The sequence below is a fragment of the Chrysochloris asiatica genome, unplaced genomic scaffold (genome assembly GCF_000296735.1).
Source record: "Chrysochloris asiatica unplaced genomic scaffold, ChrAsi1.0 scaffold00445, whole genome shotgun sequence".
Classification (NCBI taxonomy): domain Eukaryota; kingdom Metazoa; phylum Chordata; class Mammalia; order Afrosoricida; family Chrysochloridae; genus Chrysochloris; species Chrysochloris asiatica.
In genome coordinates, this window is record NW_006408963.1 from 499,170 (window position 1) to 525,021 (window position 25,852).

At 51.0% G+C, this 25,852-nt stretch overlaps 2 protein-coding genes across 2 annotated transcripts in view; one reads left to right on the forward strand and one right to left on the reverse strand.

The window, feature by feature from the left end:
- BCAP31 (B-cell receptor-associated protein 31) overlaps positions 1 to 14,942 on the reverse strand; it is a 32,277-nt gene extending 17,335 nt beyond the window's left edge. Inside the window, exons 1-3 of the mRNA XM_006877183.1 lie at positions 14,851 to 14,942; positions 13,440 to 13,540; positions 9,559 to 9,706 (exon numbers count right to left, since the gene is read on the reverse strand). Of these exons, the coding sequence (XP_006877245.1) occupies positions 9,559 to 9,706; positions 13,440 to 13,540; positions 14,851 to 14,942 (341 nt within the window). The remainder of the gene's footprint in view (positions 1 to 9,558; positions 9,707 to 13,439; positions 13,541 to 14,850) is intronic.
- A 1,278-nt stretch (positions 14,943 to 16,220) lies between these two features.
- ABCD1 (ATP-binding cassette, sub-family D (ALD), member 1) overlaps positions 16,221 to 25,852 on the forward strand; it is a 43,139-nt gene continuing 33,507 nt past the window's right edge. The window contains exons 1-2 of the mRNA XM_006877221.1: positions 16,221 to 17,484; positions 20,253 to 20,433. Coding sequence (XP_006877283.1) covers positions 16,579 to 17,484; positions 20,253 to 20,433 — 1,087 coding nt within the window. The 5' untranslated portion in view covers positions 16,221 to 16,578. The remainder of the gene's footprint in view (positions 17,485 to 20,252; positions 20,434 to 25,852) is intronic.

The following is a 25,852-nucleotide window of genomic DNA, read 5'->3' on the forward strand; positions in this document are numbered from 1 at the left end:
CTCACCACTGGTGGGTTCCTCTGCCACGCATGCGCACAGATACTCAGCCCAAGAGCAGGTCCTGAACGTTTCTTATTTGTTGTTTTTTAATATGGGAAAGAGCAGGATAGGGCTGTAGAGAGGGAAAGAGTTTAAAAACAAAACAGGCCGGAAATTAAATTAAAGCCTGAGGTATAGCATAACAACCAACACTGGCATCTTGAGATCTCTCACAGGCAGCTTTGAAAGCAAGAAGCTGAAGAGAGGACATTGAAGTCATACTCAGATTAGGAGACAGATTTTTTCTCTTTTTCTTCACTCCCTCCTCTCCCTTTACTGTGATTAGAGATGGGGCAGTATTCAGTCTAGTTTTTGTTGTTGCTATTTTTTAGTGGTTTTTTTTTTTTTCACTGGAGCTGTTTTGCTGTTATATGCCCCCCTTCTGCCTTTGGAGGACTCTTTGTCTCCCTATATTACACAAGACGAGTCAGCAACTGCTGCCATATAGCCAAGCTACAATCACACTATAAAACACCAAAACCCAGGCAAGAACCAATACCAACTGCCATATACCAGGGAAACAGACAACACCTGTGAAAAAGGGGGAAGGGGAATGGAAGAACAAGGTAGATAGGAGAACCCTGAGGCAGGTTTGCATGGGCTAAATGGGACAGAGGTAAACAGTGATGTATGCTGAACCTTGTAACAACAGGGCTCTGGGATACAGAGGTTGAGGCATAGTCTGAAAGGGTAAAAGAGGGGAAATAATGTTAAGATGCTTGACTGTCTTATGGATATTGATTGCCCTTGACTACTATTGTAAAACAGACACTTGAGTGGGATAGAAAGGAGTATCGGGAAACATGTTTACAGAACGTTTGTAAGCCTGTCTTTAGTCGATAACTGATTAGAATACCTAAAAGGGTTCTAGAACTTGCCCAGTGAAAACAGGCTTTTTGGGAAGCCTTTGTAGTCTATAGGACCTTAGGTGGACTCCTGAGCCTCAACGAGGACCTTCTGAGTTGGGACATTCCCACTTGGAAGGACAAGCAAACTTGCCTGGAGCAGCTAAAAGAACAAAAGATACTTCTTGAAAGAAAGACCAGCAGGAAAAAACAGAAACAAAAATGGCAGTCTGTTTGGCTATTACAAAAACAAGTAAGCTGCTCGCCAGGGAGCCATCAAGGCAAGCCATCAAGTCCCTTCAGGACAAACCCCCTCCAAGACTGAAACTCAAAGGGAACACACAAGCAGGCATGTAAGCTTGCTGGCAACCACGGTGGTCTACATGTGAATGGAAGTAGGGGGAAGTCAATAATGAAGACATAGGCTGAGTTCATTCACATGCCATGGACTCCTGTAGATCTTGAGATGAGACAGAGAAGAGGAAAGGCTGGTTGGCCTGAAGACTTGGGAACTCCTGAGCCCATGGACACTGACCTAACCACCGAGGGCTAGAGCTGAGAGTGAAGCATCCAGCTGATATGAAGTTGGGGGAGATGCACAAGAACACCCAAACTTGCAGATAGTACCTATTTGACCTAATTTTGATGGCTTGATGACCAGAGCTCGACTAGAGGAAGGTAAATTTGATACAGGAAGCAAGTGTAAATTGTTACAATTTGATGAACTTGACCTATACTTATGGATACAAGAGCTAAAAATACCAATCAAGAGGAAAGAATTCTTCACCTCAAGGATCAAGCCTATCCCCTCGATATACTGAGTTGATAAGGACAGGTAACTTAGATACTGGCTACCTAAAATTGCTGGGGAGGGGTTGCTATAAAGGCACAAAGTGGCTGGCTTACAAGTTTTCAAGAGGGAGTTTAGTTTCAGAGTGTGCAGGGGAGGACAGAATCCCCACTGATTGGTTTTCATCGTGCCTAGATGGAGATGGGATAGGATTCTTTTGATTCAATAGTGAGTAATTGTTATCATGACTAATTGCAATTGTCACAACTGTAAAGGTAGAAGTTTTATAACATAAAGTGGGCAGTAGTTAATCTTACATTTCAACAACACAGGACCCTAGGACCATCAAGAGAGAAGAGCATGAATGGAACGTGGAGCCCTAACCAGAGAAGCAGTGACACCAGAGATGGAGGCACAGGTCAGTCGAGGACTCTAGACTCATGGAAAGAGAAAAGCTGTGTGTTGGCAGCCAGGAGGCTGGCTTACAGAATGTGCCCTTTGGTTGTTTAAAATGATTATATATTCCTGAGTGTTTTTGTGTACATCAAAACAAAACAGAAGGAACAGAAGTAAAAACTGTTGAATGATGAGGAATGGAAAGGATTGTAACCATTGCAATGAAACCAAATACAAAAGGATGAGTGCAAAATCAATGTTCTCCCATGTAAACTATCACTCAATTCCCAGTAAAAGCTTTAAAAAAAAAAATCCTAGTCAATGATATATAAAAAAGTAATAATACATCATGACCAAGCCGGATTTATACCAGGTATGCAGGGATGGGTCAATATTAGAAAACAATCAACGTAATCCACCACATAGATAAAACAAAAGAAAAATATCAGATGATCCCATCGACTGATGCAGAAAAGGTATTTGACAAAATCCAACACTCATTCCCGATAAAAACCTAATGAAAATAGGAATGGAAGGGAGATTCCTTAACACAATTAAGAGCATGTATAAAAACTAAGAGCCAACATCCCTCTCAATGGTGAGAAACTGAAACCATTCCCCTTGTGAACAGGAACCAGACAAGGATGTCCTTTATCACCACTCCTGTTAACTACTGTGTTGCAAGTCTTAGCCAGAGCTTTAAGGCAAAAAAGGGAAATGAAAGTCATTCAAACTGGCAAAGAAGAAGTAAAACTCTATTTGCAGATGATCCTATACTTTGAAAATCACAAAGACCCGGCAAGAAAGTTATTGGAACTCACTTAACATTAACAATTGATAGATTTGGGGAAGTGGCAGGCAGGGTACAAGACCAACATACAAAAATGAGATGGATTCCTTTTACACTAATTGATAGCTCTGAAAGGGAACTCAGGAAAACAATACCATTTATACTAGCGACCCAAAAGGTGATCTACTTGGGAATAAATCTAACCTGAGAAACAAAAGACCTAGACAAGGAAAACTACAAAACACTACAAGAAACCAAGAGACTTAGAGAAGACTTAACATCGTGAAAATGTCAATAATACTCAAAGCACTGGACCACAAAGTCTGTTTGAACTGCAAGGTCAGCAAGTTAAACTTGCAGCTTCTTGAAAACCCTATACAGGGTCACCTGAGTCAAAACCGACTCCACGCCACTTAAGAACAACCCGAAGCAATATACACATATAACACAATCCCAATCCAGATTCTAATATCATTCTTTAAAGAGATGGAAAAAGTAATCACTAGCTTTATTTGGAAAGGAAAGAGACCCTGGATAAGCAAAGCACCATTAAAAAAGAGCAAAGTAGGAGGCTTTGTTCTTTTTCCTGATCTCAAAACCTACCTACTACACAGCCACAGTAGTCACAGCTGGTATTGGTACAACAAAAGACACACAGATCAATGGGACAGAATTCAGAACCCGGAAGTCAATCCGTCCACATACAGTCAGCTGATCTTCAACAAAGGGCCAAAATCAAATGGGGAAGAGATTATTTAACAAATGGTGCTGGCAAAACCAGAAGTCCATTTGCAGAGAAATGAAACAAGACCCGGATCTCACACCATTTACAAAAATGAACTCAATGTGGATTAATGACCTAAATGTAAAGTCTAGAACTATAAAGATCATCAATGAAAAACTATGACAGAAATGCACGATGAAACATAACTGAAAACACACAAAAACCACAAAATAGATGATTGAGACCTAAATATCAGACACTTACGTGCATTAAAGGATCTCACCAAAAGAATAAAAAGAGAACTCACAGACTGTGAAAAAAACTTTTGACAATGACATTATCAAAGGATAACTCTTCAAATTTTTATAGACCACTCCAATCCCTCAACAAGAAGACAAATACTCCAATTAAAAAGTGGGCAGAGGGCATGAGCACACACTTCACCCAAGTGGCAATTAGGACAGCCAAGAAATAGCAAGACATGCTCAAGATCACGGCCTAGTTTTTGTGTTTTTGTTAGGTGCCGTCGAATTGGTTCTGACGCATACCTATTTTGTTGTTGTTATAAACGCTGTCGAGTCTGTTCTGACCCACAGCGACCCTGTATAGGGTTTCCAAGGAGCAGCTGGCGAGCTTAAACTGCCAACCTTGCATTTTAAACAGCTTTGCAGTCTGGTGCATTAACTCACAGTGTCACACCTCCAAACAACGAGGTATTATCAATAGCAAAGTTTTAAAAAAAAAACAGAAAACAACAAATGTTGGTAAGGATGTGGAGAGACTGGGACCTACACTGCTGGGAACTACAAAATGGTGCAACCGCTATGGAAAACAGTATGACCCTTTCTTAAAAAAAGCTGGAAATAGAAATACTGTGTAACCCAGCAATCCCTCTTCTTGGTACATATCCTCAAGCAATAAGAGCGTTGCCATGGATCACAGCACTAGCTACAGTAACATAAAGATGGAGACAGCATGAGTCTGTCAGTGGAGGGATGGATAAAGACACTTTGGTACATACATATATGAAACACCATGCAATGCTGAAGAATGCTGATGACTCTGCAAACTACCTCATAACACGGACAACCCTGTAGGCCATTAACGCTGAGTGGAATCAGTCATCCCCAAAAGGACAAATAGTGCATGAGACCACTATTGTAAAAAGTTAAAAGGTTTTCTTGAAAAACAGAAACATTCTAGATAGTTGGGGGGGTTGGGTGGGGGGGGTGGGCAGGGAGGGAGGGAAAATTGTTCACAGGTTAGAAGGTAGACATGTGTTTTACATGGGTGACAGGGCAGGCAATGTACAAGAGGCAGGTTAGCCGAGAAAACTGAAGGTATTAGGAGACACAGGAAGAACTGAAGCAAAGTATATTATTTGCTGAATGTAAAACTGATGATCTCCTCTGTAAACCTTTGCTCAATATACAATAAACAGTTCAAGACCCTGTTGAAAAAAGGACCAGCCCAATGTCTAGTGCAGACAGTACGTACTGACTGATGAGAGAAAGCCCTTCACAAAGAGAAAGTCTTCAAACCAACATGGTTTCTGTGAGAACCCACCCAGGGCCCAGTGCTAGACAGACTCGACCCCAGGCAGTCAAACTCTACCTAGTGGTAATCTCTACTGGAATCATGAATATTCGTCTGCAACGGGTTGGGGGTGGCTGGAGGGGCTCAGCTCTGACAGACTCCACATTATGTCAAGACCACTCTCTCAGCAGTGAGGTGCCAGCAAATGAGGCCACCACCAATCCACGTCCAAGGATTAAAAAAAGAATAACCTAATGTGTGGCGAGGACAGACTAGAAAACACAGATGTGGGCATTTTCTTGAATAGTAAAGCTTTAGAAGCAGCCCAGGCATCTGGGAACAGGAAATCCATTTCCAATGATGATCCATTCACAGAATAGAATACTGAACAACCTTGATGAAGAAAGACAGGAGTCACATGGAAAACTCGCTAAGATATGTTACTGGATGAAAAAGGCAAACCAAAGCAGAGTGAACAAAACGTCACAATTAAAAGCACAATTACTCAGAAGAGAAGTACTATGGGGATGGACATTTCTCTAGTATTGGAGGGAGTACACGAGCTTGCCTGGTTTTACACTTTGGAGTGCTTCCTCACGTCACCTAGGAGCTCTGTGTGTCTGGGAACAAAGCTGGAAACAGAGAATTTCTATAGCTAAACTCATGCAAAGAAAAGAGAAGTTACTGAAGGGCCACGGTCATTGTTCCAGTTCTAGAACGGATTAGTGTGCATACACACACATATTACACATAACATGTTCACATAAATAAGGGGCACCTGCGTATACTGCACACTTCACCCCCAGGAAACTACGAGGGGGCTAGGCACCAATAATTTTTCATGAAAATACCAAGACCCATCTTGCTTCTTTCTGGGACAGGGCAGCGGCAGCAGACACTAGGCACATGCCTTACAGTTTCCTTGTAGGTAAGACGGCGACCTGAGAGGCTTGTGGCTGCCTCGACAATTCGACCCAGGAGGTTAATATAGCCACGATCTTGTTTTACATGTTTAAAAATGAATGAGATCAGGCTGACATACTTGCCAAATGGATGGCTATTTGAAGTGGAGACAAAGGATGATGATACTGGCATTGAAGAACAACATAATCCTCCTAGTCTCCTGGCATCCTTCTTGGAATGACGTCAACTATAAAAGGGGAATGTATCCTTTTCCAGACACCCATTTAGGGTACCAGAGAAACTGCATGCTGTTCTGAATGAAGTAGTGTTACTAGACTGCAGTTGAGCACCCCTGGCTTCCCAGCACACGCACACTCTTGGGTCTGTCTGGCCTGGTCACCCGGAGGCAACACCAAGAGACAGGCAACCAGGAAACCAGGGCCTAGAGGCGGGAGAGGCAAGGTATTGGAAAGCCCCCGCCTGTGGGGAAGGAGGGAAAGCTGTGTGTATTTGCTACTGCTAGGTACCAAGTGATGGACGGTGAGCTAGCAGCTCTGGTGCCTCCCTCCCAGGGACCTAACTGCTGTAAAAGGTCCTGCAACAGGCCCATGGTGTCCGCAAGCTGCAACCCATCCCAAATCTTTCTGAGGGACTGTGCAGTTGTGATCGCCACATGCTGACACGCATATGTATAAGCCTGGCCAGGCCTCGTCAATCACTGAGACTGTGATGGATTCTGCGTGCTTTCTCCGGCATCTGCTCCACATGAGCAACATCTTCATTCTGATAAGCGGTGGACAGCGAGCCTTAGTCTGTGACTCAGGGTCACACTTAACTCACCAGTACCCTGCCCAACCTTTACCACCTTGTCTACAAGAACAGAATGAGAAATTGGAAAGCATTTTCCTGAAAATCCTTATGGGCTGGGTCTACAGCACACTGTGAGCTAATATAATAATCTTGCTCAAAAAAGGGAGCCGGGAGAAAAAGGATATCACTTGGTCTCTACGACTCCACTGCACTTAAGTCCAAACCAATGACTGCTTTTGCTTATAAGCTATTCTTCTGGAAGGGGGCTTGAGATCAACACTCACTTCTCCCAGGCTAGTGACTGCCTCATCTCATCTCCCCTCGTCTCCCTTTGGACGCAATGGTGCTGGCCTGAGTCCCAGCATCTCCTCCTCTCAAGCATTCCTCCTAGATCAGCAATTGGTACTCTAAATGATTTCCAGTCTACAGTGACACCAACTCACAATCAGAAACCAGGGCACTCTGCTACATATACCCTTAGCCACCACGGCCTTCAACCCTCTCGTTTCCGTGTCCTTCCTTCCGCTCTTCAGCAAGGAGCTGAGTCTTGTTCTGTGTAAATGTGCTTCGTGATCCAGAGCCTCAGAACCCATTATGGGGACGGTGGGCGTGTGCCAGAACCGGCTCCAAAGGTACTGCAACCCTGCACAGGGTTTCCCAGCTGTAAATCTTTATGGGAGCACAAAGCCTCATCTTCCTCCCACAGAGCGCCTGGCAGATTCGAACTACTGACCTTGCGGTTAGCAACCCAGCTGTCATCCACTAGATTCCCACGGCTCCTGCAGAAACCCTTTACAGGATTGCTACCTGGGAACTGACTCCAGTGATGTTAATGAGACAGGATTCAAGGCAGTGACGCTAATGGGGCCGGATGCAATCTAGAAGGATTGGGCTGTATCTCAAGCCCACCTCTTTTGAGATCAGAGATTAAAAAGGCAGAAGAGACCACCAAGAAAGAAGAGCTGGGAGCAGAGTATAGCCTTCAGACCCTGTGTCCTCGCACCAAGAACTTCCTAGACCCAAAAGACGACTGATGACCAGGAACTTCCTCCTCAGAGCTGACAGAGAGAAAGCCTCCCCCGCCCTGCCTCCTAAGCTGCGCAGAAAGAACTTCTGGTTGTGAAAGCCCTCCTCCACTTGTGGTCATTTCCGTGGCAGCAGCACTAGAGAACTGAGACTCTTCTCTGTTGTCTTAGAGAACTCTTGCTAGAGCTTCCTGAAACCCTAAGAAGTACATCTGAGTGGCCCCAGCCTTTCCAATTCCAGACTTCTAGGTGTGGCTCTGGAGGATCAGCAATGGACTTCAAACACAAGGTCAGTAGTTCAAATCCACCAGCTGCTCCTCTGAAACCCTGTACAGGCTCACCATGAGTAGTCAGAGCCGACTCAATGGCACTGAACAATAACAGAAGTTTTAAGATGACATAGTTGTTGATTACTTCTGTATGAACTCATATTCACTTGAAAGGACGCTTACCTTTGCCAGTACTGGCCCCACTCCCCACAGTCCAGTTTTGATCCAAAGGCATCGGCTCACCAGACCCACTGTGAGGAGTCCTTTAGGCACTAAGAGTCTTGTGTCTTTGGGCACAAAACCAAGTGGAGAATTACCAGTAGCGAGCCCAGCCTGAAACTGTTTGACTCTTTAGCATCGAGTCCTGAGTAAGCAACCTCCCAGGATCTTTGCAAGCCCCTGGCCTTCTATGTACAGAGGTTGCTCAGCCAGTTAGCAACTGAGGAACAGCCGAGCCCTGTGGGTCAGAACACGGATGTGATGTAAGAAACAACCAACAGTCATAGGCTCCTGCAGGCACTTCCATTAGTCTCGTCATGCCCAGCTCACCTCTGGCCCCGGATCCAGGCACTCAGTTTCCCCAAACACCAGTAACACGCTGACAACTGTGGAATACAGTAGACACCTGTGTCTACAGATGTGCATCTGGCGAATTCTCGGGGGTGGGCTAGGTCTCCGCCCCCTCACACTGTTTCCACCCATTGGACTCAAAATGTGTGTGAGTTATGACAATGTTGTTGTTGGGCATCATTAGCAATATTCACTACATATCAATGTTGCTGCGCGTACTTTGCTCACGTTACCATTTTCAGTTGTTTACGTGCAGATGTTATGATTTATAAACATACTGATAGTAAAAGGCAATTAATAGATATTTTTCCATCTAAACTATCACCCAATTCACAATAAACTTTTTTTAAAAAGGCAATTAATAATGAAACTTGCAAAAAATCAGGTATCTGACTTCTGTCAGAACCAACTTATGACAGAGCGGTTACAAAGGAACTCTACCATAGCCACGTGATCCCCTTTATTCAGGAAAACCCCAAGTCCCTGTCATTTACCTCAACCTATGTACAAATGGGAGTCCTGGTGTGGCACTGTAGGATAGATAAATTAATGGACTGGTAACAGCAAAGTTGGCAGTTCAAACCTACCAGCTGCTCCTCGGAACAGACTCAACGGCACTTAATAGCAATAACAACATGTGCAAACGACATGAGCTGGGGCAAGCGGCAGCAAAGCCCAGGTCTTTTGAATCTCTGGTCGCCCCTCATCCACTCCCACTCTGTACAATGCCTCTGGGGAAATTACATAGCTCCCCTCAACTGGGACAGGGCCTCTGTCTCAAGGCCACCAAGTAGGGAGCTATCAGTCCCAGGAGGAGCCTGAGCTGTGCATCCCCCTCACCCAGTCCCTGTACCCACTCACAAAGATAGCAGCAAGGAAAAGCCAGCAATGTAGAGATTCCTCTGAGCACGGAAGAGCTTCATGTGAAAATGCTCCATGGCCCCAGGGTTGTTCTGGAGGTTCACTTTTTCAGTCACATCATCATACTTCCAGATCTCACGGACAGCATCTGCAGGGAGCAGAGGAGAACGAGATGGCCTTTGAAGTTCCACTCGGGCCAGCCTGAGCGGCCGAGGTCAGCAAGGCAACATGGCCTCAGCACTGGCCTGCTAACTGTTGGGCTGCTGGTTCAGACCCACCAGCTGCTCCTGGGAAACCCTGACAGGGTCGCTCGAGTCAGCACCGACTCGACAGTACTCAACAATGAACATCCATCCACCTACTGGAAGCCCCTTCTCACACCTCAGTCCCTACTCCATTCCAACCAGGCCACCTTGTTGGATTTGGATGTCTTTAGACAGTAACAGAGGCTGGGGCATCATTGGCAACAAGGGCAGCTGCTTTCCCCATTGGGGCCCTCAGCCACTCCAGGAAGAAAGTTGGAACAGTCCTGTTGATGGGAATGCTGGCTAACAGCGTCACCAGTTCAGGAGTCAGGACGTGGAGAATCCCCGACAGACATAGCACTTTCTGTTCTAAGCTTTAAAATAGGATTTCTGAAAATATTGTAACCCCCCAGTTTTTGTTTTTGTTTTTTATTACAAAAGGAATTTGTGCTCATCGTAAGTCAAACATAGCCGAATCCTAGACAGGGAAAAAGTCCACATTACAATCCCCTCCAACAGCCGACAACACGCACTGGAGCACCGGACCTAGAGCAGTCCCGGTCCATGACAGCTGCCATGCCCCCATTATATGCTCTTTATAACGCACACCACCTCTGAGATGACCTCAGTCACACTCACTGTCCTTCTCCTCATAACTCCGTGAGAGCAGGGACCTTATCTCAAGGCGGTCACCAGGACCCAGCATAGCTTGGGCCGAGTGGGCACTCGAGTTAAGTGGTGACGGAATGAATGCAACGGTGCTCCTAGGAGCGTCACTGCTAGCTGTAAGCTGTTTCTACGTATAAAGAAATCTGCTAACTAGACAACTTGTCTTCAACACAAAAATGGAACTGTATCATACCTACTGCTTTCTTCCCCGCCTACCCTCTAAGACATTTGTGCAATCAGCACTGACCGGCCGGCCCCCTGGCTGAGGGACAAGCTGTGTACTATGGAGTTCGACTTCTGGTTTCTGCTTCTACACTAGTCTGTGTTTTAGGTTATCTGCCAGTATCAAAGTCCTATTGAGGGCTGAGGGCTGTGTTTAGACGGCATCTCAAACCACAAACAGGCATATAACCTGGCACCATTTTGGAACTAAAGTCAGCAATGGTGGTGGTATATGCTACCAGGGTTCCTCAAGTTAGCATTTTGTTGTTGTTGTTGTTAGGTGTTATCGAGTCAGTTCCAATGCACAGTGAGCCTGTATAGGGTTTCCGAGGAGCAGCTGGTGAGTTTAAACCACCGACCTTGAGGCTGAGTGCTTATCCTACAATCTTTATACCCAATGATGGAGTCATCCCATCTGTAAGGATCGATCCTACAGAAGCAGTCATAGAAACGTGTGAGGTGTCCATTGTTCCGACCCACAGTGACCCTGTATAGGGTTTTCCGAGGAGCAGCTGTGCCGACCTTGCAGTTCAAACAGCTTTACAGTCTGGCGCAGTAACCGACAGTGCCACCCCAGGACTTCGTTTGAGGTGTCTATTAAGGGGGGGATGTTATGGCATCACCATACGAAAGAATAGGACAGAACTTCAGAAAGGATTGAGACTGGCGTAAAAAAACCGCCTGCAATCCAGTGAGTGGGGAGTACACCCAGGAAGCAGTGTGGCCTTGGAAGATGCCTCCAGCACTGCGCAAAGTAGCCATAAAGGTTACCGACGGGACGTGGCGGGGATTGTCAAGGGCTTAGAGTCCTTGGGTAAGGAACAACTAAGCACTCAGCTGCTCAGCAAAAAGTTGTCGGTTCAAGTCCAACCCAGAGGTGCTTCAGAAGCCAGGCCTGGCAGTTCACTTCTAACCACCACCACCCCCCCGAGCCCAGCCCACGTCTGTCACACGTGGGGGCACCAGGAGTCAGAGTCAACTTTCTAAATGAAATTTCTGAGGACAAAACCAACCCTCCACATGTATGTATTGTCTTTCTCAACAGAAAGAAATCAAATGCGGTACTGCTTCTTTTTTTCCTTTTGTCACCTACACATCCAGATCATACCCCCACTGAGAACCACCTGGTGCTCTAATGGTGCAGTGCTTAAGTGCTTGGCTGCTAGCCAAAAGGTCAGTGGTTTGAACCTACTAGTCGTGCCTTGGGAGAAAGGTGTGACAGATGCCCTTCCATAAAGATGGCAGCCTATGGAACAGTGCTACTCAGTCATTGTCACTCTAAGTTGGTTTGAATGAACACCTAGGCTGATAGCACCAAAGGACCAGGGGTGGGACACACTCGAGCACATAGCACAACAGGGACCCCCAGCCTCAGGCCCGCCCCCAAGGAAGACTGGGCCAGCCAGGGTTAGAGCTCTAGCTTGCTCTTCCCAAGGTGCTGTTCACAAACATTTGCATTTGCAGAAAGTCCTGAAGCTTTCTCTAGCGCACCCTAATTTAGGGGGTCATCACAGTCACATCACAACTTCCAAGGAAGTCCTTGACCTCCTGTCGACTAGTGTGGCACCAGGAACGAGGAAAAGCAAAGTCATCTGGTTTGGGGAAGGGGCAGAATCCTTCCCCGATTCTTGCCCCCAATCCCAAAAGCAAAACCTTCCTTAATTCAAGAGCTCTGTAGCCCTGCTTCTCCCAGAGCTCAGCCCCAGAGATGGTGCACAAGCTCTCTACCCCTGCCTGGCTCCGAGGCAGGTCAGAAAGAACCCTAATTGGAAAGTACTAGCCTATGGAGCCTCTCCAAGCATTTCAAGACCAGAGGTATGTGGGCAGCTGGCAGCCATCCTCTGCATCTGGGAGCTGGTAGGCCACACCTGGCCAGTTCAGAGGCTGTTCTGCCTGAACACATCCAGCAGGCCCCAAGACAGAGAAGGGACACATGCCTCATGCTGCTGCTGGCAGGTGGAGCTCTGCACATGCCCCTAAGCAAGGCTCTCTCCCACCCTGGCTCTGCTGGAGATTCAGGTGGGAGAGGAGCACAACTTACCTACAAGGGGAAGCAGAGGCAAGCCCAGGCTCGGTGGAGTCCAAGCAGGCCTTATGGATCACACAGTAGGTGAACCAGCCACCATTCCCAGCAGACAGGCTTTCTTGATTCCTCTTGTCTCCACTAGTCCCTCATCTCAAAGGGTCCCCTTCCATCTGAGCACTCCCTAGTCCCTCTTCCCAGCCCGAGGAAAACTGCAGACCAGTCCATCTGCCAAACATCTAGTGGTGTACAATTAAAGTCAGCTTCCGGAACCAGAGCTGGAAAGACCCTGCGAAACCCAACAGGATGTGTCCCCAAGACATGTTCCCAAACAGCAGTCGCCTCCTAACAGCAGGCATCCGCCAGGGCCTCCCTTCCTAATGAGGCCTGCTGTGCTGTCTCTGGGGTTCCAAGCCTGACTCGGCCATGGAGGGAGAAGCTAACGGCTGCCATGGAAGTGAGCATGGTCCAGTGGTCATCCCAGGGTGCTGAAAGGTGGCTTGGTCTAAGCCCACCCCACTGCTAAAGGTGTCGCTCAGGGTGAAGACCCTCTCCATGGATGGAGGGAGGCTCCTCACAGAGACACAGCTGAGAGGGAGGGGCACACAGTCAGCCTATATGGGAGAAGCCCACTAGGGCTGCCAAGTGACTTTCAGCTCAATGGTGGAGGGTCCAGCAAAGGGTCAAAGTCAGGTAGCTGCCCTCAGCCAGAGCTCACTCACCAACAAGCAGAAGCACCAGGATGATGATGAGAACCCCAAAGAAGGTGTTGCCATAGGTCACTACCAACTCCACCAGGTGAGACTTGAAAATCTTCTGCCATCTGTGACAGAGACAAACAGGTCAGGACTGAAGAGAGCAGATACACTGGGTCCCCAGAGCAGCAGAAACCCAGTTGTGTGTTCTTCCTAACAGCCTCGGCCACTGACAAATTTCAAAGTTAGGACACCTGAGCAGGAGGGCGACCAACATATAAAGATGCTTGTCCCACAAGTGTACAAATGACTGGAAAACCACTCCACATTCTTAAAGAACAGCTTCAGGAAGGAAATTTATGTTTCACATATCTCCCATTTGTAAGATTCAACATTCCTGCCCCAGACACACACGATTGCTGTATGCTGGTTTATACAGGACCAGCTTTGTTCCATCTATGCCCCCACAACCCTAGGGCTCTCAGAAAACAAGCTGCAGATGACCTATCGTTTTCCTCCATCAACACTTCAGTCTGGAGCGCTACAAGGTGAGAACCTTTTTACACGTATTTAACGTAACCAAATGTCAAGGCAAATGTCAGCATCAGAGCCAAAGTTCACAGTTCTAATTGTGGCAATTTCTTACACAGTTGTTTTGTTTGACTCGATCCAACAAGATTCGAATCCTGCAGGTAGTTTTTGCCTTAAATCTCTTCTACTCAGTTTTTCTCTCTCCCTCTCTGGTGTCCTTCACGCAATTGATTTTTCTAAGAAACATCATTTCCCAGACTGCAGCTCCAAGGGAGTCCTCTGCCTACTGTTTCCTCAAAATCATGTGAGGGGTGAACAGTTATGGGTCTGGTTTTGGACAAGAGGCTTTCTTCAGCCACATTTACCCCATCTTATCACATCATCATGAAAAATTGCTTTTAAGAAAGTCGGGCAGGGGAGGCGTCCCTTATGTGTAATGTCTTCCCCTCTGTGAAGACAATGCGTCCCTGTATTAGGTGTAATTCAAAACTCACTGTGGACAGACAACCTTTTAGCAGCTCCATTGTCCATCCCCCCTCCAAGGCTGAGTAATGTTCATGAGGCAATGCTTGTAAGATTAGTTGGGACAGAAGTCACTCGACAGCAGTGATGCAAGTTTTCAGGATCCCACGCTGCCATCCCCTGCACCCCAGGGACCCACGGGTAGGGAGGAGGGCATGATTTCCAGAACGCCAACTGGTCTTTTCAGGGTGCACAGGAAAGGGACTTAGTCAGATGTGACAAAACCCAACAGCCACCTGGTGGAGGGTTGGCAATGCTACGCACCAGCCCTATCAACCCCAACTCCAACAAGTTCTACCTGTTTTGGGCTGGCCCCAGCTCCAAGGTCCACCAACTGTGGCCACTGAACCCGGCTCAGGCACCCTCGGCGCTCCCCAGGCCCTACCTTTTTGGAGAAATGAAGGGAATGCAGAGAAGTAACACAGCAAAGACCTCTGCATAGAGGAAGGTGGCCACCACAGTCCACTGCAGACTCATCTTCTGCTCCCAGAGGCTCCCCAACCAGGTGCGCCCGGTTTCCTGCCGGGTCAGACAAGGGAGGAGCATGAGACCCCTCAGGGCGGTCCGCTGTCACAGGACTTGCTGCAGCGCCCCCTAGAGTGGCCTCGAGGCGAGCTGCTGAGCCGCCCGGCCACACGGCACTGGCCACGCACCGTCCAGGACAGCCGGGCGGCCCTCCCGAAACCTTTCCAACAGGGGCCAGTGAGGAAGGCCGAGGTGAGACAGCCTGCCCCGGGGGCGCTGCGGCCTCCCAGAGGCCTGGAGGACTTGGGGGTGCGGCGAACAAGCCCCAAAGAGCGACCCCTAGAGGACAGGAGTCAGGGCCAAGGGAAAGCACAGATCTCCATTGAACACCTCGGGGCACCATCCAGAGAAAGTTCGAGAAAAACCAGCCTTCTAGGCGATCAGAGGTCTCCTCCCTAGCCAGGAGACCAGTAGTCCTAGTCTTACCACCCACCGCGAGGCTGGGCCGCGCTGCCCCCGGGGGCTCCACCACACACCCTCCCTGCCGACTCGGGGCCTCAGGCGGCTCCACCTCGACCCCCGACGACTTCCCCAGAGAACTCGCAGGGGCCCGCCCGCCGGAACCCCCGCGCCGGGCTGAGCCCATAGAAGACTCCCGGCCATCCGACCCCCTTCAGCTCTGCCCTTCGACTTCACGCCCATGGACCGCCTCTCGGCCCCGGCTCCCTCCCTCATACCAGCCCCGCTGGCCCGGCCGAGGGGCCTGAGGGCGTCGCCGGAGAGCAGGGCGGTGGGCCGCTCACCGAGTTTCCCACAAGCACCGCGCACGCACTGCCGCCCAGCCAAACTCTCCCACCGCTGTCGTCGGCCCCGCCTCTTCCCCCCGCAACCGGAAGCCGGAAGCGGCCCGACGGTCACGCCCTTTCCCGCCCGCCCATCAACCGTCACCAAGTCCCGGCGGCTCCCCCGACTGCCACTTCCAACCCCGCCCCCAGTGGAGGGCTAACCACGGAGACCGGACGGGAGCAGGCGCTGGGAGGCCCGACGGCGCCGCAGACTCCCCGGCGCGCGGGGCGGGGCCTTGACGGGAAGGACCGCTCAGCCCCTCTAGTTCGCATGGTCCTCCAGGTCTCTGTGGTCGAGGAAGGGGGCGGGGCCCGCCCGTGAGGCGAGAACGGGGTGGGGCGCCTGGGCTCCGCCTCCCACCCCTCCTCCTCTTCCTCGACTCGCCCCTGGGGAGGGGCGGGAGGGTGGGGATTATGGGCCGGTGGCGGAGTCACTGTCGCTTCAGCCTGGCTGTGGAGCGGACGGACGCGCCTGGTACCCCGGGCGGGGGCTCCACTGGGGTAGGAGGAGGTGGAGGGGAAGAGACGCCCTCCCTGCCCTCGACCTTTCAAAGCTCTGACCCAGGGGCTAAGGGACTGACACAAGAGGGAAGCTAAGGTCCTCCTCCTCAGCTGCGTGACTCTGGAGGGCCCCAGCCCACCGCACCTGGGGCCCCAGCAGCGCCCCCGTTGCCTAGAGCAACAGTCTCAGTGACCACTGCAAGGCCTCCATTTGCCTAGACAAGGAGCCCAGGGTCAAAACCACGACCCTTCCAGCCACCTGCCTCGACTGCTGTCTCGGGCATTAGTCCCAGCCAGGTGACATGCCGGTGCTCTCCACCGCCCGGCCTTCGAGGACGACCACGCTGAAGCGCACAGCCGTGGTCCTGGCCCTCGCCGCCTATGGAGCCCACAAACTCTACCCCCTGGTGCGGCAGTGCCTGGCTCCGGCCAGGGGACCCCCAGGTTCGCCCCGGGAACCCCCCCAAGAGGCCTCCGGGCCGACGGCCACTGCAGCTAAGGCCAGCGTGAATCGAGTGTTCCTGCAGCGACTCCTGTGGCTCCTGCGGCTGCTCTTCCCCCGGGTCCTGTGCCGGGAGACCGGGCTGCTGGCGCTGCACTCGGCTGCCCTGGGGAGCCGGACTTTCCTGTCGGTCTATGTGGCCCGCCTGGACGGCCGATTGGCCCGCTGCATCGTCCGCAAGGACCCGAGGGCCTTCGGCTGGCAGCTCCTGCAGTGGCTCCTCATTGCCCTGCCGGCCACTTTCATCAACAGTGCCATTCGCTACCTGGAGGGCCAGCTGGCCCTGTCCTTCCGCAGCCGTCTGGTGGCCCACGCCTACAGCCTCTACTTCTCCCAGCAGACCTACTACCGAGTCAGCAACATGGACGGGCGCCTTCGCAACCCTGACCAGTCCCTGACGGAGGATGTGGTGGTCTTTGCAGCCTCTGTGGCCCACCTCTACTCCAACCTGACCAAGCCGTTGCTGGACGTGGCCGTGACCTCCTACACCCTGCTTCGGGCAGCCCGCTCCCGCGGAGCTGGCACAGCCTGGCCCTCGGCCATCGCCGGCCTCGTGGTGTTCCTGACAGCTAATGTGCTGCGGGCCTTCTCGCCCAAGTTCGGGGAGCTGGTGGCAGAGGAGGCCCGGCGCAAGGGGGACCTGCGCTACATGCACTCTCGTGTGGTGGCCAACTCGGAGGAGATCGCCTTCTACGGGGGCCACGAGGTGGGGCAGTCAGGGGCTGGGAGGCCGGGGCGGGGGGCACAGGCCTATGGGAGAGGAGGCTGAGGCCGGACAGGGCCCTGGGCGCAGACTTGGCCGCAGAAATGGAGAAGCAGGAAGGCCGGTGGGGGCTGCCTGGTGCCTTTCGCCTTCGTGCTCTATGCCACTTCTGCTTCCTCCTCCTGGAGGCCCGACCCGCAGGCAACTGCATCCTAGCGGTTCGGATCCAGGGCCCCCACTTGGCCAGGGCGGCAGTGGCTCATGACATCTGGGAGGAGAGGGACAAGAGGGACGCGCGGCCTCCTGGCCAGCCCCTCGGTTCTTTGAAGGCCGGCCTGGGGCCCGCGTCCAGCGGCTGGGCATTATGGGCATGACTCAGCCCACGCCGAGGTTAACAAGCAGCGCCCAGGGTCAGGCCGCCCCCACGGGCCCGCCGCCGGGTTGCCGCGGCGGGACGCACTTCCTGCCAGTCTGCCCCCGGTGCGGCCGCCCTTCCGCTGCGGGTGGGGGGCGCGGCGAGGCTACTCCCGGCCAGCACTCCCTTTATCTCACCTCGCCCCTCCCCTTCCTAGTGCCTGGGGTGGCAGCTGCCTAGGGCCCTGCTCTGGGGAACTCCGGTTTCGGTCCTGGGGGGAGGGGCACGGCGGCCTGTGGCCCTTGAAGGCCTGCCTGCATGTCTCCGCCCTGACCTTGTCATGGTGGCTTTGGACCAGGCACCTGGAGCAGGATTTGCCCCAGACCCAAACTGCTTGTCCTCAACCTCCTCTGTATAGAGAGACCACCGGAACCAGGAGCTGGCTGCTAATCAGGGGAGCAAGGGCCTGGCTTTGGGCTATGATCCCCTCTCCTCAACTCCTCCCCTCCCACAGGCAGGCTAGCAGCACCTTGGCAGGCAGCCACAACCGTGGCCTTGGGTGAGGCGCTTGGCACATTCCCTGCGGCTACGTTGTCAGCCCTGGCTGGCACGCCTGCCAGCTCACTGCACGAGTCCAGATTGTCAGGGTGCTCAGGGATCATTTCAGGAACAAGAGGAAATTCAGCCCAGGCCCTAGGAGGGGTGAGGCAGGAGAGACTGGTCTGATCATCTGAAAGCCTTCCTCCTGGCCTGGCTGGGCTGAGGGGCTGTGCGGACTGCAGCTCCACTGACTACTGTCCCGTGGACACAGGCTGGGCTCTCGGGGGCAAGGCAAAATTGACAAGCTAGTGGAGGGCCCTGCTGCAGAGCAGTTTGTTCTTTTTGGGGCTCTATTAATGTGCCCGTGCCATTGACACGCACGCGCACATACCCTCTTCTCGGCTTGAGTCCACGTTAAGCTTTTCTTAATAAGACAATTCATCGTTTTCAAGAAATCTCAAATCTTCTAAGGGCTCTGGCAATGCGGTTCAAATTCTAGCACTGCTTACTGCCTTCAGCCTGTGTGATCTTGGGCAGGATGCTTTGCCTCTCTGGGCCTTATCAGCCTGCTCTACAATGAGCATGCTCAAATGAAGAGGTAGGTCTGAAAGCACTTAGCAAAGGGAAGCAGACTGGGTAGTTGTCTGGATGTGGCAAGACTAGGGGTGGGTGTCCCGAGGGTCCTTGTACGGAGTCAAGAAACCCAATACTCTCCATACCTCCCAGTCTGGAAGATGGGTGCTGCCCCAAAGGAACCCTCTTCTCTCCTGCAGGACCCCTCCATCTACCTGGCCCCTCACCCTGAGATAGCAGGGCTAGGTCAGTGCAGGAGTGGAAGGCCAGGCCCTAGCCACAGTTGAGCCAGGAGACTGGAGACGGTAGCTGGCTGGAAGCAGAGGGCTGTGGGTTTGAGGCAATCCAATGTGGAGCAAGGCTGGAGGGGCTGGAGGGGAGCACACCCTCATGGTTTTGGTGGGAAAATACAGTACGAGTTTCTCGCCGCCAGGAACTATGGGAAAAGTGGCTCGCAGGGCGGTGCTTAGGGAGGGAGAGATTGTGGACTCCAGGTTCCCGAAATCAAGATGCTACCAGTGCCTCCAACGAGATGGCCTAGCACAGTGGCAGCCACAATGACGGTTGTGAGGTGGGCACAGGACGGGCAGTGTTTCGTTCTGTTGTGCATGGGATCGCTATGAGTCAGAAGTGACTCAAGGGCACCTCACAACAACCACCAGCAGTGCCTGTCATTTTGGGCTCTGTGCCTAGGCACCAGGGTCAGGAGGAGGGTGTTAGGGTGGGCGCCACGGAGGACTCAGGGCCTCAAACCAGTTCAGTCATGGATGTTGTAGCGACATCAGAACACACCAGATTTTTAAAAATTTGGGTGAAGCCCAAACACAGTGAGCCCTTTCAGGAGCCAGGTGCGGGAGGTTGGATTATTGTCAGGACTGGGAAGACCAACACACGTTCAAAGCAGCCATCTTTGAGCAGGGCAATGTTGTTTTTAATTCAGCCGCCCAAGAGCTCTACTGCCAGTGTAATGCTGCCCTTGTTTTCCAAGATGGAGATCAAGTTTCAAGCAGGGCATGGAGCTGTAATTGTTCCCATCCCAGCCATCGTTCTGGTACATCCACATTTTACAAATTCCGGTCTGTTCCAGTTTGGCTCTGTCCTCCATGACTGAACTGGGACAGAACAGAGAGTGCTGAGTGTCCCCGCTCTGATTGTGGTGAGTCCCTTGCTCACCATTGCCGTACCCCTTATCCCTGCAAGTGAGACTTTTCCTCCAGAAACGTGCTGTAACTTTGCGGGGACTATGAAATGGGGGCCTGCCAACTGTTCTCATGAAGCCACTGGCTCTCTGGTGGTCCTGCAGGTGGAGCTGGCGCTGCTGCGCCTGTCATACCAGGACCTGGCCTCCCAGATCAACCTCATCCTGCTAGAGCGTCTGTGGTACGTCATGCTGGAGCAGTTCCTCATGAAGTACGTCTGGAGCGCCTCAGGCCTGCTTATGGTGGCTGTCCCCATAATCACGGCCACTGGCTACTCAGAGTCAGGTGAGAGCCAGGCTCCAGGCTGGGGGCGGGCCTGGTAAGTCCTGCGTGCACCTCCCCTTCAGAGTTCCACTCCCAGCCAGGTCCAGGAACTGTGCCCCAAGGTGTCTCATGGGTCCCTGCTGCCCCTGGGGCATGGGAAGATGGAGGGAGGACTAGGGTGTCTTCAGGGACACGGTTTTCCCATTTGGAGGCTGCAAGGCCTGCATCCTAGTTTTGTGGTAGGCGTCCTTGGTCAAGTGGCTCTGTGCATTCCTGCAGAGAGGTTTAAGTTAATCAATAGCACTGCCAGTTCCCTCTCACGAGTTTTGGGGCCTGGGGGCCGTTTGGACGCTCACTGGTTGGAGACCTGGCTAGTTTGAGCCAGTCAATACTTGACTACTTCCTTTGCCACCATTCCTTTGGTGCACCTGGCTCCTCCCCCCTGTGTTCAGTTACCCTGTGTGTACCGCAAACAGCAAGCCCCACACATGGTTTGTATTCCCAGTAGATATCAAAGTTACGCCAACACTATCCTGTAGTCTGTGAGGAGCCCTGGTGGCGTGTGGGGTAAACACTAGGCCACTAACCTCAATGTCGGTGGTTCAAAGCCACCGGCCACTCCTCAGGAGCCAGGTCTGTTCCTGTAAAGATGTACAGTCTCGGAAACCCTACGTAGGGTCACTGTGAGTCAAAATAGACTAGTAGGCCTGGGCCTGGGTTGCTGGGCTGTTGTTGGGTTTGACTGCAGAGTCGGTTTGAACCTTAAGGTCGGAGGTTCAAACTCACCAGCTGCTCCTTGGAAACCCTATGCAGGATCACTATAAGTCAGAACTGACTCGGTGACACGTAACAACAATTGCTAGTCTTGGAGGCCTGGTGTGGCGCTGTGGGTTAATGTGCTGGACTGCAAGGTTGGTTTGAACCGCCAGGTGGGCAGCTCAAGCTCATCAGCTACTCTTCGGAAATCCTATACAGGGTCTCTATGAGTGGTCTCTGATGATTGGAAATAAGGCACTCAACAAAACAGGCACGTATGAGTGTTGTTGTTAAGCAGCACTTAACAACAATTGGCAGTCTATGAAGTGGGCAACAGCATGATGAACAAGTTGAAAAGCTTGGGAGAATAACCAAAAGGGGACGCATATAGACATGTGTTGTTGAAAAAAAGGGGACCAATCGGCTTACTCGCAGCAGAGTTGCCACAAATCTTCAATGGAGAAAAAACAATACAAAATCTGCACAGCGCAATCAAATGATGGCAGCTGGTACATACACATCTTGTGAACACATTCTTTCATTGTCTGAAAATCTCTTGATTTCACCCTAGCTTCCAGATGAAAACTTAGCTGAGTGGAGAGGTCGAGGCTGATGGTGGCTTTGCCCTTCCTTACTTGGTAATCGGCATTTTTCTCTCCGGGGTGTCTCTTTGTCCTCGAGTTTTGTTGTCTCCCTAGGGTGTGTCTAGGTGTGGACTTCTGTTGATTTGTCCTGCTCGAGGCTTATGTGTTCTGTCACTGCTTAGGGTTGTCGAGCATTCTGGAAACTTCTCAGCTATTAAACCGCATGCTTGCTCTTTGTGTCTCTTCATCTCAGTTTGTTATTTCCCCTGAGTACTATCTGGGTTGAAATCTGGGAGAGTTCTGACCACTAATTCACCAGTTTTATCTTCAGCTGGGTCCAATTTGAATTTTTTTAAATTTGGTGAAAGGAGCCCTGGTAATGTAGTAGTTACGCACTTAGCTTCTAAATGAAAGGTTGGGGACTCGAACCCACCCGTTACTCTGTGAGGAAAGATGAGACAGTTTGCTGCTGTTAGGAGCTCCAGCGTCAGAACCCTACTGGCAGTGGTACAATGTCATTTTGATCCCTTCTCCAGTCTGCCTGTTTTGTTTGATAAGTGCCTTAGTTCCTCCCCTTTTCCACGCCCCCTTTGGACTTTACGTTGTGCTAATCAAGCTGCTTCCGTGGTCTCTATCCAACTTGGAAGCTGAACACAACATCTCCTGATTGGCTGCTGTTCGCTCATGGTAAGTCGTCTCCATGTGTCTTCTGCAATATAGGACGTCTGTGGGAATCCTGTGTGGCCTAAATCCAGGGTGTCATTCATCAGTGAATTTTTGCTTTTGTTTTAGCCAAGCTCTCAAGAGGTAATTAAGAATCTGAGGCCATTTTCACATTAGTGTCGTAGCTGGGGGAGGTTCCTGGACTTGAAGATAGTATTAATTTGAACCCCAAATACATAAGAGAAGAGGCTTTTAATTACACATTGGCAGGAGAAACCTGTTGTCCTCTCCACCCAGAGCCCAGGCTGAAGCTAATGAAACACCCTCGTCTCCTCCCTGTGCCGCATCCCCAGGCTTCCGTGCTGTCAGAGGTCTGCTTTACAGAGATGGGGTTTGTGGACATCTTACTGTGTGGTTCGTTATGTTTTATTTAGTTTGGTGTTAAGAGGGTTTCAGTTATATACACAGTTGTATACACAGTCTGGACTCTTCCAGAAAGCACAGTTTCTCTGATTTTGTTCCTCTTGTCATCTCCACTCAGCAGCCCAGGGCCTAGTCAGTGTGACCCCTGCCAAGGGGAATGACGGACCGGAGTGTGTCTAGGCTCTGACTGCCCCTACTCTGAAGGCCTGGGGTGTTCTGCAGCTTCTGCTGAGCCAGGGTTGTGGGCAAGCCAACGCAGCCTGCCCGCTAGCCTGCCCTGTCCACGTGGAAAGCTCTGCCCCCGCTGCCTGTGGAGGCCTTCCCTCCCCCCTTGTCATACCCTCAAAGATCCTGGTTTGCTTCCTCTCTCTGAACTTGGCTCAGCTGGGCCCTCATGCCATCTGCCCTGGGCTGGCTGACTCCCTGTCCTCCCGCTGCACGCCCCTCCCAGAACCTTCCTGCCGCCCGCCCCCCAACCCCATCCAGTCTGCCCCTTAGTTTAGGCACTGTACATGTGTCCACACGCAAGGCCCTTGGTGCTGGCTTCCTCCTTGCTCCCCATTGCATTTCCTGACCCTACCTTGTAGAAGGAATGAAGTGAGGGCCCCGGGCGCTCCAGACTGGGTGAGGCAGGAGCTGGAGGCAGGCCTTCAGTTCAAGGGACAAGGGAGAAGTGGGGGGGGGGCGGGGGCAGGTGAGAGACTCAGGACAGCCTGTTCAGGGAGAAAGACAGCCCCGGGGGGAGGGGGAGGGGAGGGTCTCCCCTGGGGAGCTGGCAGTACTGGACAGACCAGACGGAGCTCAGCTGCTGGGAATCAAAGGCAGGTGGCCAGTGACTCTTGTTTATGTATTTCTAATGTTATTGATTTAGTTGTTGAGAATGCACGCAGCAAAGCCTCCATCAACTCCTCAACGTGGACACATTCATGGACCACTCAGTGACACTGATGATAGTCTCCACGGTGTACACACATCCTCCCCCTCTGTTTTGGAGTTCTTCCTCCCCCATGGGCACCAGCTCACTGGCCCCTAGGCTTCCCATGTCCTCTTCCCAGCTGCTCTGGTCCACTTGATCTCCCTCCCCGTGGTCGAGAGAGATGGTTCTTCAGAGAGATCAGTGCTCAAGGCCCACATAGTTTACTAGTTAATTTAAACTGTTGCTTGGTTTTTGTTGTGGCACAGTAGGATAAGCGCTGGACTGCTAACCACACTGTCGGCGGTTCAAGCCTACCAGCTACTCCTTGGAAACCCTATTACAGGGTCGCTATGAGTCAGAACCAACTTAACAGCTACAGGAGTAAGGAGTTAGGGTTAGGACTGGTTCGGTCTGGGCAGGGTTGGCGGCGGTTAAGGTTAAGATTAGGATTAGAGATAGGGGTTACTCTAGTTTTAGAGGTATATTTACATCTATTTTTATTATTTTATTTCTTGAATCTACTTGATTTCTTTTTCATTTGGAACTTCTGCCGCTAGACTGCTGAGCCCTGGAGGCACATAGTGGGTCTACACATTGGGCTGCTAACCACAGGTCAACGGTTGAAATCCACCAGCCATTCCGCAGGAGCAAGAGCAAGCTTTCTGCTGGCTCCCTTACAGGTTTGCTCCCTTGGAAGCCTTGCGTAGGATCACTATGAGCCGAAATAGACTCTACGACAGTGTTTGTTTGGCTTTGAGGGGTGGGTAACTGTTGCTAGCCCCTCTTTCTCTGGTTCCCTATTTTTAGTCCTGTAGTTTTGTTTGACTTCGTTGTTAAGTGCCTTCAAGTTGGTTCCGACCCATAGCAACCCTGTATAGGGTTTCCGAGGAGCAGCTGGTGAGCTTGAACCACTGACCTTGCAGTTCAAACGGCTTTGCAGTCCAGCGCATTGTCCAGTATTGGGGTTGATTCTGGATGATACTGCTATATGTATAAATCTCAGGGTGTCGCCTACTATTATTGTAAGGCTGGTCAGGTTTTGGTTTGGTTTCAAAAACACTTCCAAGGATATATTTGATTTAAGCTTTAAAGATGATCTCAGGAGTCTACGAGATTTTGAAAATCAGTTCTGCATTTCCCCCCTTTTGATCAGGATGATTCTAGGGACTCTTTGACCAAAATGCTCAATAATGAGAGCCCGGCACCATCCAGCTCTCTGGTCTCGTGGTGGAGGAGGCACCGATTCAGAGACACAATCAGCCTCACAGTCAGTGTGTACCCTCCTCCTACCGCTGACTCTCCTTCCTCTGTTGCCCCAGGCAAATAGGGACCAATTCCATGCCTTGGATGGTCACTGGAAAGCTGTTGAGACCCCAGGCATTACACAACAAACTAGAGGGTAGAACAGAAGAACTGAACACATTATTAGGCCAATTAACTGGAATGGCCCATGAAACCATGAGCTGACCCCCCCCCCCCACGGGATCAAATCCCAGGAGGAAGTGGGTGGGCGGTACAAGCAGCTGCAGCAGCTACTCATTTATTTCATTCTTTTTTTTTGTTGTCACTGTTGTAAATGAGTCTCTTGCACAACTTTAAATTTTTAAAAAAATATATATCATTTAATTGCCATGGTTACAATCCCCTCCATGCATCATCAACCAACCAAAGGGTATATATACCCTGCAAGCCTGCCCCCCGGTCGTCAGCACACAGCCCCTGTCCCTCTCTGGGTCTAAAGTCCCCAGCCGCTCCATCTCTCCGCGTCATCGTCTCTGCTTCCATCTCTGGCGTCACTGCTTCTCTGGATAGGGTCCCGCTAGCTATCTGCTCTTCTCCCTTGATGGTCCCAGGGACCTCCGCTCCTAGACTGCAAAGTCAACCACTCCCCTCCTTTTGCTACAAAACATCTACCTTTACATTTCCAACCCTCAAAGTCAATCCTGATAGCAATTATTCACCACTGTATCACAAGAGACCTATCCCCATCTCGTTTCATCAGCCCCACCCAGACAGATTGGATACTACTCAGTGGAGATTCCACCTTCCTCCATGCCCTCTCTGGATCTAGGCTCCAGTCACTTTTGAAAGCTTGAAA